Here is a 12628-nt window from a genome sequence, read left to right on the forward strand (position 1 = left end):
AACTTCAACAAAAAATCTAAGCTACGACTCTAAGCTAAGAATCTAGGCTAAAACTCTAGACTCTTAACTAAAACTTAACTAGAACTTCAACAAAAACTCTAAGCTAAGACTATAAGCTAAGACTCTAAGCTAAAACTCCAAACCCTTAACCAATACTAAACTAAACTATAACTTTAAATTAGACTCAAAGCAATGATTCTAAGGTAAAACTATATATTCTTAACTATAACTAAACTACAGATCAACTATAACTAAGACTTTAAGCTAAGACTCAAAGATAAAACTCTAAAATCTTAACTATAGCTAAAAAAAACTTCAACTCTAACTAAAACTATAATCTAATACTCTAAGGTAAAACTCTAAAATCTTAACTATAACTAAACTAAACTTCATCTCTAACTAAAACTCTAAGCTAAGACTAAAAGCTATGACTCTAGGCTAAAACTCTAAACTCTTAACTTTAATTAGACTAAACTTCAACTCTAACTTAAACTCTAAGCTAAGACTCAAAGCTAAGGCTCTAGGCTAAAACTCTAAACTCTTAACTAAAACTTAATTAAAATATAACTTTAACTAAAACTCTAAGCTATGATTCTAAGCTATATCTCTAAATTCTTAACTATAACTAAACTAAACTTCAACTCTAACTAAAACTCTAAGCTAAGACTCAAAGCTAAAACTTCAAACTCTTAACTATACCTAAACTAAACTTCAACTCTGACTAAAAATCTAAGCTAAGACTCTAAGATAAAACTATAAATTCTTAAATAAAACTAAACTAAACTAGAACTCTAACAAAAACTCTAAGTTAAGACTCTAAGCTAAAACTCTAAGCTCTTAACTATTACTAAACTAATATAGAACTCTAACTAAAACTCTAAGCAGAGACTCTAAGGTAAAAACTCTAAACTCTTAACTAAAACTAAATTAAACTAGAACTTCAACAAAAACTAAGACTCTAAGCTAAAACTCCAAATTATTAACTATAACTAACCTAAACTTCAACTCTAACTAAAACTCTAGGCTAGGACTCTAGGCTAAAACTGTAAACTCTTAACTATAAATAAACTAAACTAGAACTCTAACTATAAGTCTAAGCTAGGACTCTAAGGTAAAACTCTAAACTCTAAACTAAAACTAAACTTGAACTCTAACAAAAACTCTAAGCTATGACTCTAAGCTAAACTCTAAATTCTTAACTATAACTAAACTAAACTTCAACTCTAACAAAAACTCTAAGCTAAGACTCTAAGCTAAAACTATAAACTCCTAACTAAAACTAAAGTAAACTTCAACTCTAACTAAAACTCTAATTTAAAACTCTAAACTCTTAACTATAACTAAACTAAACTTCAACCCTAAGTAAAACTCTAAGCTAAGACTCTAAGGTAAAAACTCAAAACTCTTAACTAAAGCTAAACTAAACTAAAACTTCAACAAAAACTCTAAGCTAAGACTATATGATAAAACTCTAAACTCTTAACTAAAACTAAAGTAATCTAGAACTCTAACAAAAACTCTAAGCTAAGACTCTAAGGTAAAACTCAAAACTCTTAAATAAAATTAAACTAAACTAGAACTTCAACAAAAACTCTAAGCTAAGACTCTAGGCTAAAACTCTAAACTCTTAACTAAAACTACAACTTTAACTAAAAGTATAATCAGTGACTATAATATAAAACTTTTAAATAGTACTAAACAAAAATTAAAGTCTAGAAAAAATACTAAGCTAAAACTCTAAACTCTTAAATTAAACTAAACTACACTAGAAACTCTACAAAAACTCTAAGCTAAGAACTAAACTTTTAACTATTTCTAAAATAAACTAGAACTCTAACAAAAACTCTAATGCAAAACTCTAATCTAAAAATCAAAACTCTTAACTAAAACTAAAGTAAACTTCAACTCTAACTAAAACTCTAAGCTAATACTCTAAGCTAAAAACTAAACTCTTAACTATTAGTAAAATAAACTAGAACTCTAACAAAAACTCTAAGCTAAGACCTAAACTCTTAACTATTACTAAACTAAACTAGAACTCTAACTAAAACTATAAGCTAAGACTCTAAGCTAAAACTCTAAACTCTTATCTAAAACTAAAGTAAACTTCAACTCTAACTAAAACTCTAAGCTAAGACTCCAAGGTAAAACTCAAAACTCTTAACTAAAACTAAAGTAAACTAGAACTCTAACAAAAACTCTAAGCTAAGACTCTAGGCTAAAACTCTATGCCAATGGGTTAAAGAAAAAACCGGAAAAATGTTGGATAATTTCTAAGTCTAAAAAATTCAGTCCGAAAAAACTTTAAAAAATTCAATAAGTGAGGGAGGAAGAGAGGGGCTCGGTGGGGCTTTGGGGGTGCGGGGGTCCATTGCGGGCCCGGTGGGGTCTTAGGGGTATCGGGGGCCTTTTGGGGCCCGGGGGGGGGTAATGGGGGTTGGGATAGGAGGGCCCTTAGGGGTTGGGGTAGGAGGGCCCTTTGGGGCTGTGGTAGGGAACCTCACACCACTGTTCGAATAGAACTTGTGTATTATAACGGCCACAGAGTTTCACCCCAAATCATCTTCTAAAATGCCTCAAACGGTTTCGCTTAAATAATTCCCTAAAATGTCTCAAAACTATTTCGCCCAAATAATTTGTAAACGTAATTTCTACGTGTTCCTTTTGTTTTGGCATCACTGCGCTTTCACATTTGAAATTCCTAGGAAATCCTTTCCCGCGTTAATCTCTTCATCTCATAAATGTTCCTAGCTACACTATTAAGGTTTAGTTAGAATATCAATTTATCTCTCCGACTTGAAGATCAGTTAAGCCGTATTTAAAAATGAAATTTCTATCTCTTTAGACTCCCGCATAATTATCAAGATAACAAGTGATGTCATTTCTAATTCCTGACACTAAAGATCAACGAAGCCATATTTAAAAATAGAATATTAATTTTTCTCTCTGACCTAAAGAGCGTTTATCCCTGAGACCTAAGATCAAAGAAGCCATACTTGTTTCTTTATTGCCCTTTTCGTAAATCAATAATTCCCCTAGCGATTCCCCAAGTTCTCAGAAATTTTCTCCCCTTTCGTGAATCAATAATTCCCCTCGATTATGTAAATCAATTTCATCGAAACCATGAAAATACATCAAAGTGAGAAAAATCCTGTTTTTTCATTCTCAGTATACGAAATCTCAAGGGTGAATTGGTATGCAAAGGGAAAATCATATGTAAGCGATCCTCTGATTGGTCTAAAAGGGGGATGTTACCGAGTCTCTGATTGGCTGAGAAGGAAACACGTGATTGTTTCCTATTCCTGGATCATAACATTCTCCCCTAGCGTGCACTTGGCCAAACAACAACAACAACAAATAAATCGACCTTGAAACATCCATCAAAGTGAGAAAAATCCTGTTTTTTCATTCTCACTGACAAAAACCATAAAAACATCCATAAATTGCTGTACTCGTCACTGTTTTTTTTCATTCTCACTGACAAAAACCATAAAAACAGACATAAATTTCTTTTGACATCCAAGAAAAACAACAAATAAATTAACTAACACTCATAATCATCCAAGAAATATCCATCAAAGTGATAAAAATCCTGTTTTTCAAGTGAGAAAAATCCTGTTTTTTCATTCTCAGTGACAAAAACCATAAGAAAATGCATAAATTATGTTCTCGTGGGAGTACTAGGGTCCTTTCTACTGGCTTAAAGAGCGAGGTATTGACTAGGGGTCTAACCCAATCATACACGTAATATTTTCTATTCGTTTTAAGTTTTGATGTTACTCCTTATTTTCAGTTGGAAAACTTGTTTTTTTTTATATTTAATTTCTGATCTTTTTTTAAATAATGCTGGGAAATACGGCGCCCTGTTCATAGCAATGTCCCTTCCCCCAGGAAGACTTTCTTCTTGAAAAGATCCTCCCATATAACCCCCGACCCCCCCTCACCCCCCATTACCAGAAAAAATTTCCCCTGAAAACGTCTGTATACTTCCCAATAACCAATACTATATGTTAACATTGGGTAAAGTTCATAACTTTTAGCCCTCCCCCGGGGGGCTTCGAGGGATTAAGTCATCCAAAAAGACAAAGTTGTAACATTTTCAACCATGCTGAACAAAATGGCTATCTCAAAACTTTGATCCGGTGATTTTGGGAGAAAAATGAGCGTGGGAGGGGGCCTAGTTGCCATCCATTTTTTTTGTCACTTAAAAAGGGCACTAGAACTTTTAATTTCCGTTCCAATGAGCCCTCCCACGATATTCTAGGACCACTGTGTCGATACGATCACCCCTGGAAAAAAATAAATAAAAAAAAAAAAAAAAAACACGCATCCGTGATCTTTCTTCTGGCAAAAAATCCAAAATTCACATTTTTGTATATAGAAGCTTGAAACCTCTACAGGAGGGTTCTCTGATACGCTGAATATGATGGTGTGATTTTCATTAAGGTTCTATAATTTTTAGGGAGTCTTTTCCCCTTTTTTTGAAAATCAGCCAATTTTTCTCAGGCGCGTAACTATTGATGGGTAATATTAGACTTAATGAAACTTATATTTTTGAAATCAGAATTAAAATCTGATTCTTTTGATGTATCTATTGGTATAAAATTTCCGTTTTTTAGAGTTTTGGTTACCATTGAGCCGGGTCGCTCCTTACTTACAGTTCGTTAGCACGATCTGTTTGATATCTTGTTGTACAGATGGTTTGGGATTTGATAGAAAATTGTATACTGGAAAACTAATATACAAAAGCACTCTTTGGATATATTAGCTCTGGTTAAAGCATTTTATCTTCTTGGTTAAAGTTAAACAGTCCTTTGCTATTACTGAGACCACCTATAGATCTCTTATTGACTCGGGACTCTACAATTTTGACTATTGGATTACTAGTGAAAATAGGTCTCCTGTTTATTAAATAAATGATGTTGAACAAGGTTTGGTCAATACTTCTTATTGAACAAGGATGGTCAATTACATCCTTTTGGTCAATACAAGGATGTCAATCCTTTGGTCAATACAAGGATGATAACTTTGAACAAGGTTTGGTCCCCCCAAAGTTTATTGAGGATTAAATAAGAATTATATTTCTATGAGAAAAAAGTTAAAACATGCTTCACTGATAAGACTTATGTTACTGCGACTTTTAAAAAACTTACAATAAAAAATATATATTTTTTCAAGCAAGACTTTTGCAAGATTTGCGGAAAAAGCCATTCTGAGGTTAATTTTCAACTCCTTGAGGCCCCCCGTAAGATTACCAACGATTTGAACTTGTATCGTGCTTCCATTGTACAAAGTGTCCCCCCCCCTTTCACTGGCTCATATCCAACTATTCTCCCCAATACCTCCTTCCCGTAATTTCTCTCTTTGATATTATAAAAAAAATCCAAAAGTTTGGAAAATCAAGCACTTGCCCCTTGGACGTCCCAATTGACTTATTTAAAGCCTTTTGAGACACAGTTACTGAACCATTATCTAGTATTTTCAACCAAATAAAAAAATTGGTAAATTTCCAATTTGCTAGAAACTAGCTTATAATACCCGTTCCAAAGCAATCTAATAATCTGACTTTCGCCAACGTACGTTCTATTACGCTAACTCCAGTGTTTTTCAAAACTTTTTGAAGGGTTCCTTTGTGACTGGCTTAAAGTTAGAATTGGTCCACGCATTGACGCCTAGCGCTTCGGTAATTTAAGGAAAACCTCCACCACCTTGTTCCTTTGATAAATACTATCCTAAGTAACCTAGAGAAGCTAAATGTTTGGCTAAACCTGGTTTCTGTCGATTTCCAAAAAGTGTTAAACTTGGTTGACCACAATATGCTAATTCGTTTAATTAGTGAATAACTTTGAACTTGGCCCTCGCTTAGTAAATGTTGTAATATCGTTCCTTTCAAATAGATTCCAAATTTGTAATATGGGAAAGATAATATATATATATATATATATATATATATATATATATATATATATATATATATATATATATATATATATATATATATATATATATATATATATATATATATATATATATATATATATATATATATATATATATATATATATATATATATATATATATATATATGTAATGAAAATTAAAATGGGAAAAATAAAAACCCTGCTGACATAATAACTCATTGATGCTTAATTTCAGATAGCTGTAGATGCCCAAGGATTATTATTATTATCCTGTCATAAGACCTCAATGTAAAGTCTAGTTCACCATGAAGGGTAGGAACTAAATTAGGCTGGAGATGAAGCTGCTTTGTCAAAGTAGCATGATATCTTGTTGTAGAGATGGTATGGGAATTGATAGAAAATTGGATACTGGAAGACTAATATACCCAAGCACTCCTTGGATATATAAGCGATGGTTAAAGGGTCTGGTATTAGGTCTAAACTCCTTCCTATTTAGAGTAGAATTCCGCAAGGAAGCTAATTGGGACCATACTTATTTCTTGTAATGATTAATGCAATTGCTAAAAAGCTACCCCAAAAATGGAAATTTGTGGATGACTTGTTGATCCTTGAAGTATTTCATAGGCATATTATAAGTGACCTTCTTGGAATCCTAACCCTTGTTTGGGAAGATTTTATGTCCAAAATCAAGTCCTTCGTTTCTTTTCTTAGTGGATTGTGTATCGTCACAATAAAAAATTCCCCTTTTTATCCATTACCGTTTTTATATTGCCCATTCATGATACTTATGTTAATCTAGTATTTTGCACAATCCCTTTTAAAATTGTCAAGATTTCTGATTCTCTCTTTATCTTTGAAGATTTTGACTTTTTGACATTAGTCGTTTCGATTTTAACGTGATTGACTTATAATACAAATTCGGCTTCTTTTTTTTTCTTTTTTTAGTCTGTGATATTGTTGCCATTATTGATTTTAATGTGTTTAACTAAGAATGTGAGTTAGGTTTCTTTTTCTTTCTTTTCTTTTAGCCTATGATTATCATGAACAATTATCAAGTATTATTTTATCCCCCCACCCCCTGTTGTTTTTCCATCATTCGCACCGTATAAATTTTGTTTTTGTTCTTGGGCTGGATTTTTATTTTAATGTTATATTTCACTAATTTTGGCTATATTTTTATAGATCATTTTTATGTTTGACTGATTTTTTAACTTTTGTTTTACTGTCTAGGTTTTTCCTTTTACCAAGCATATAAAGCGAATTTGGCTCTGTTAGATCTTGGGATAGTCGTTTGAACAATAAATTTTATCATATCTTATTCTGGATTTGACAAAGAGATAGTTAATTATCTTTGGGGAGAAATTGTTACAGTTTTTCAGGCCGAAATTTTCAAAATAGAGTGTCCAGCTAAAGGACTGAAACAAGTAGAAAATACTGGAAAGGATATTTACATCGCATTTGATATTCATTCATGCATCATGATTCTGTAGTGTATAAAGAGTCGGCAAAAAAAAATTGAAGAGCTATTAATCTCTGAATCGTTTAGATTCCAAGGGATACCAAATTACTGAAATTTGGGTCCCATGGAACGCTGGGATTGAAGGTGATCAGATGGCTGACGAAGCAGCTAAGGATTTAGTATTGTGGAAATGTTATGGACAGAACCTTTCATCCAAATTTCTCATCTGAGAAAAAACTTGCGGAGAAATTGGAGCATTGGAAGAGTGGAATGAAATTGGTATATTAAGGTTGAATGTAATAAAACGAAGAAATTACCCCCTAAGCATAATCTCACCCTGCCTAGGTGCATCCTATGATTGAAAAAGCTTAACATAAGAACGTTGTAATATAACGTTGAATAGCGTTGATATAGCGCTGGAATATAACGTTGATATAACGCTGGAAGAAGCCATAAAATGAACAGAACATAATGGAAAACTTTTACCTCGAATAAAGAGGACTGAATATCCAATTTTCCAAAGGTATGAGATAGCCAACGTCAAAAGAAGATAGCATCTGATAAAAGAATGTCCAGCCACGATAAGCAAATTGCTTCGGATATTCAACAATGTTTACGTCAAGCAGGTCCAACAGCAGGCAAAGTATATGGAAAGGAGGCAAGTATAAGGAGGCAAGTATAAAGGAGGCAAGTATAAGGAGGCCTAATCCATCAATGGTCCTCTCAGCTATAGATTAAGCATATTCGTTTTTACAAAGTGGAGGCAATTGGCCTTTGAGGTCTGAGCTTTGGTCTAGTTTTCTGGGTCCTCTCTTACATGAAATTATTAAATTAACTGCAAAAAGAATAGGCCTATGTATAATTTAACAGGACGCTCATCTAAAACTCACCATTTCCCAGCTGAAAATACTTTGGTTGAAATGGAAAGCCAACTGTTCATTCGTGATGTTAATAATCAGCTGTTCGTAGGAGTTGGTCTCTGCACACTCAAAACCAAATAAATCAAGTAAACCAATCGCATGAGGATCGCCGCTGAAATGAAAACAAAATGAACATACATTTTTCTCAGGTTTATTTATTAATTTAAATAATATATTTTAAACAAATAGTTGCCCATTAGATAAAGTAGAGCAATTACATTATTTGCAGCAATCCAAAATGCGTCATGTTACCCAGTTTTGATTCAACAATCAATTTTGATTTACAATCTGGTAAGAAATCTTTATAGGCTATAAAAAATTTTTATGAAATCATTCAGACCTCATCAATATGATTGACGTTGGAACAGAAAGTTGGAATATATTGTATACTGTCTTGAAACTTTTGCCATGCCCTTAAACTAATAACCAAGGCCACGAAAACCGTCTGTGTTTATAGGCATTTAGAGGTTTTTAAAGCCACAGATTGCAATAAAGGAAAAAAAAAAAATAGATTACGGTAATGCATTTCAGTGTTTAAAATTGTGCTTCATTTTAATTAGTTTATTTTTTAATTAGCGTATTAGCTAAGAAGGAGAGCAAAAAGAACAACTTTTTTTGTACCCTGCCTAGTATTTATCCACTACTACTTTATCAAGTTTTTGGCTAAAGAACCTATAGTCCGGGCGCCACTAAAGCGTATCTCGCTTATTTCTGAGTTGAGGTGATCAGAAAAACACAATCAGTTTGACAATAGTTTCCGACTATATCGACCACGCTGAATCCGAATATGGGTAGCGGCAAAGCTGGAGGTTACGGCTTGATCTTGTAAAAGCAAAAAAACCACCATTTTAGCCCTGTAAAATGTGTACAAACTGTTTATTTTTTTTCTAAGGTTTTACCAATCTGATGTAGTGGCGTGACATCTCATTTTGTTCCTGACATAGTCCTCTCATATAATATGTTCAATTTTTTCCGATATCTCGTATAGCCCAGGAGCTATAGGCTAATATTTATTTATTTTCCCCGAAAATCTCAAAATTCAAAGGTTCATTTCCGCTAAACCACGTATCTTGGACCTTTCTATAATTTTTGGATATTTCATCCTTTTCCAGAATTTACCTTGAGTATTTAGCTTCACATTGCCGTAAAGTTCAAAGCTTCAACTGTTCGGTGAAGCCGTCTAGAATTTTTTGAAAAAGTATACGTCAAAATGTATATGCAAAAATACATTTTTCCAAAATGATGATATGACACATCTTTTATGCCAGAATTTAACGCCAAATCTGAATATGAACTTTACTTTTCAACCAAATATCAACTTTAGTTGTTGTAGGCTAATTGTTTTACTACTCCACCTTGAGATCAAATTTCCCAGGTACGCATTTTGTAGGAAGAAGAAGACGAAAATGATAAAAAAAGCTTTCGTGAAAGGAACAATCTTGTGAACTCTGTTGCTGATTAAACTTGAGGTTGGTAGTATGATTGAGAAGCTCTACTGTTTGTGGTTAGAGCTAAGAATAGGAACTGAACGACGCCTAATGCCTGCCTTATGTAACTGTGTAATGTCATGGACAGGTAGGCTAAATAACTTTCAGATTGCTGGAAATGAGTGAACAGAAACTGAGTATTAGGCTTCAAGATGAAAACTCAAGACCAGGTTGGAATTAAGAATGAGTTTTTATCTCAAACTGTTTGATAGACATTTTGTGACATTTCTATGTAGACTTGGCCTATACTGTAATTAGGCTAAGTTAGATCAGATATTTCTTAGGGTATGTTAGTCTTGATGTTGCTGAGACCACCTTAAACCAATCTACCACAAATCCAATATTTTGGATACCCTACGCCAAATGCTGGGTATATCTAACATTTGGCGCAGCCTACCCTAGCCTACAGTTAGGGATATTACTTGTCTTATGTAGACTTGGCCTATACTGTAATTAGGCTAAGTTAGATCAGACATTTTTAGGGTATGTTAGTCTTGATGTTGCTCTTGAACAGTATTACATTGAATCAGACGAAGAAACAAGTACTTTTGATGAGCTGTCAGATTTGATGTCTGCGTTCATGAATTGCGGAGGCTCATTCGACAACCCAGACAAACACTTGGAATCTATGAAGCCTTTGATGAACCAGTTCAACAAGTCGCGTGACAAAAACCTTACAACGAAGCTGTGGATGGAGTATATGAATCTTGTGCTGATTCTTCTCCAGTTCCTGATGGCAGAGCGTGGGGGAGACTGGGAAGGTCATATTATGGGTGCAACCCTCATGTTGCCGTATGTGACAGCCGCCGGGCATTATAAGTATACTGCATGTCTACTCCAGTATTTGAGTGACATGAAAACCTTGCCACCTAGCTTGCATGATATCTTTGTCAAAGGACTATTCAACGTGAAGCGGAAAAATTGCAAGATGAATTGTGTTTCCCCAGATCATGCACTGGAATCCACACTCAACCTTGAATCAAAACAAAAGGGAGGAATAAAGGGAATCACACTGAGCTCAATGGCAGTTGCCAAGTGGACTACCACCATACCATTCTGTTCTGAGGTTTCCTCTGCCCTTTGTCGACTTGCCGGAATTGAGAGCATGAGTGAATTTGACGGTGAAGGAAGCAAAAATGGAGCCTTTGAGAAGCGCCAAGAAAACCTTGTCAGTAGTGTGGTCTCTGTTGTCGAAGACCATATTGATCCGTTTACATGTGATGAGGAATCATTGGTGAATATCATTTCAAATCAAGTCGCTGATGAGGCAGTGGCAAAGAGCCTCCTGGGTGCCCGTGCTAGTGGTTTAAAAGCATTGGAAGCATACTTCGATGGAAAACCCAACCCCTTTTCCAAGGTTAAAGTAAAGACTATGGATTGCGAAACAAAACAGGCCAAACGCTCGACAACCAAGACCGGTAGCAGCGTTCATGCTGAATTGGAAGCTGTTAAAAGGATTTTGGTTACTGTTGGCACTAGTCAAGAATCTACACTTGAGATGCTAAGTAAGATCATGCCGCATGAACTTTTGCCCTACGCCCCAGCAATATTTGAAGCAGGAGCTGGTGAACGTATTAAACTTCGATCGGGTACGAAGTCAAGTTTTCTCGAGTTCATTCGTACCTCTGCAAGTTTAGAAAGTTGGCCTAGCGAAGTACTGATTAACACGATCACGGGAACGGGTGTGGTGGTAGATTTCATGCCGTTAATCCGGTCGCAAGTGCCAGACAAAACCGAAACCGTTGAGGTATTTTCGAAACGAATCCTTGCAAGGCTCTTAAATTGACTCCCAAAATCTACAACCGAGCTGCATATTGTAGCTGATTGGTATGACGGAGTGTTTGGCCTTGCAAACTTGTCCGGGCATCCTATTGTTCTAAAAGACAGTAGTGGATGTCATGAGCGGAGAGGAAATACAGTGACGAAGAGTTTTATCGTTGCGAAGAGCATGGTGCTAGAAAACTGGGATATCTTGCTTATGCAGTCAGAGAGTAAGGCAAGATTTATCGAATGTATTTTTGAATTGTGGAGCCATGTCTGTCTTTCTGAACTAAGATTTACCATTTACCTCTCTGGCGGATTCAGTGACAGAATGAAGGTCCTAAAACTGGTCCCATCCAAAACGACATTAGATCCGAACCCGGACTACGAAGCTACCTTGTGCAGCACACATGAAGAAGCCGACACGCGTGTGGCTCTCCACGTTGCCGAATGCTACAGAAATGGATGTTCCCAAGTAATTGTTGAAGCGAATGATACAGACATTGTGGTCATTCTATTACAGAACTATCACGAAATATTCCTCTGCAGGTGTGACCCGGGCTATAAACCCGAGCTCTACGTTCAGTTCCGTGTAAAAAGTCTTTCCGATCCATACAATTGTGAACAGAACATCGTGGGCTGTTGTAGAGTCAATAGGGCTGCTACATTGCATTAGTGGATGTGATACGGTCAGTTTTTTCTTCTCGAAGGGCAAAAAAACATTTGCTACATCTGCTGTTAAATCACAGCTCATTCAAGAAATTGCTGACCTTACACTGAAAGTGAGGAGTGATATCCGAAACATCATTATGTACGAGCCCAAAATCTTACGTATCTGTATAAAATAGACTGTATCGGTATATAGCAAAAAAACAGTCCGAATTTGGTTCTCTCAATGACCTCCGAATTCATTTATTTCCCAGAAAAAAAGAAGTTGAACAGCTTGCCCCCAACAGATGGTTCTTTCGTATATCACGTCAAGCGAGCTATACTTCAGTGGAGCATTATTCTTCAGGCTGTGATTCCTAAGCCCTATGTCTTCAACCCACTTGAGTTTGGCTGGACCCATCACGACATTTT

The 12628-nt window shown here is 35.1% G+C and overlaps 1 protein-coding gene across 1 annotated transcript in view; it reads right to left on the reverse strand.

Annotated features, from left to right (window-relative positions):
* ninaC (STKc_myosinIII_N_like and MYSc_Myo21 domain-containing protein ninaC) overlaps positions 1-12628 on the reverse strand; it is a 386065-nt gene that overhangs the window by 191920 nt on the left and 181517 nt on the right. The window contains exon 14 of the mRNA XM_089097735.1: positions 8271-8412. Within this exon, the coding sequence (XP_088953861.1) occupies positions 8271-8412 (142 nt within the window). The remainder of the gene's footprint in view (positions 1-8270; positions 8413-12628) is intronic.

This window comes from Artemia sp. Qi Xiang Cuo, chromosome 12 (assembly GCF_049724085.1).
Source record: "Artemia sp. Qi Xiang Cuo chromosome 12, ASM4972408v1, whole genome shotgun sequence".
In the NCBI taxonomy this organism is placed as follows: domain Eukaryota; kingdom Metazoa; phylum Arthropoda; class Branchiopoda; order Anostraca; family Artemiidae; genus Artemia; species Artemia sp. Qi Xiang Cuo.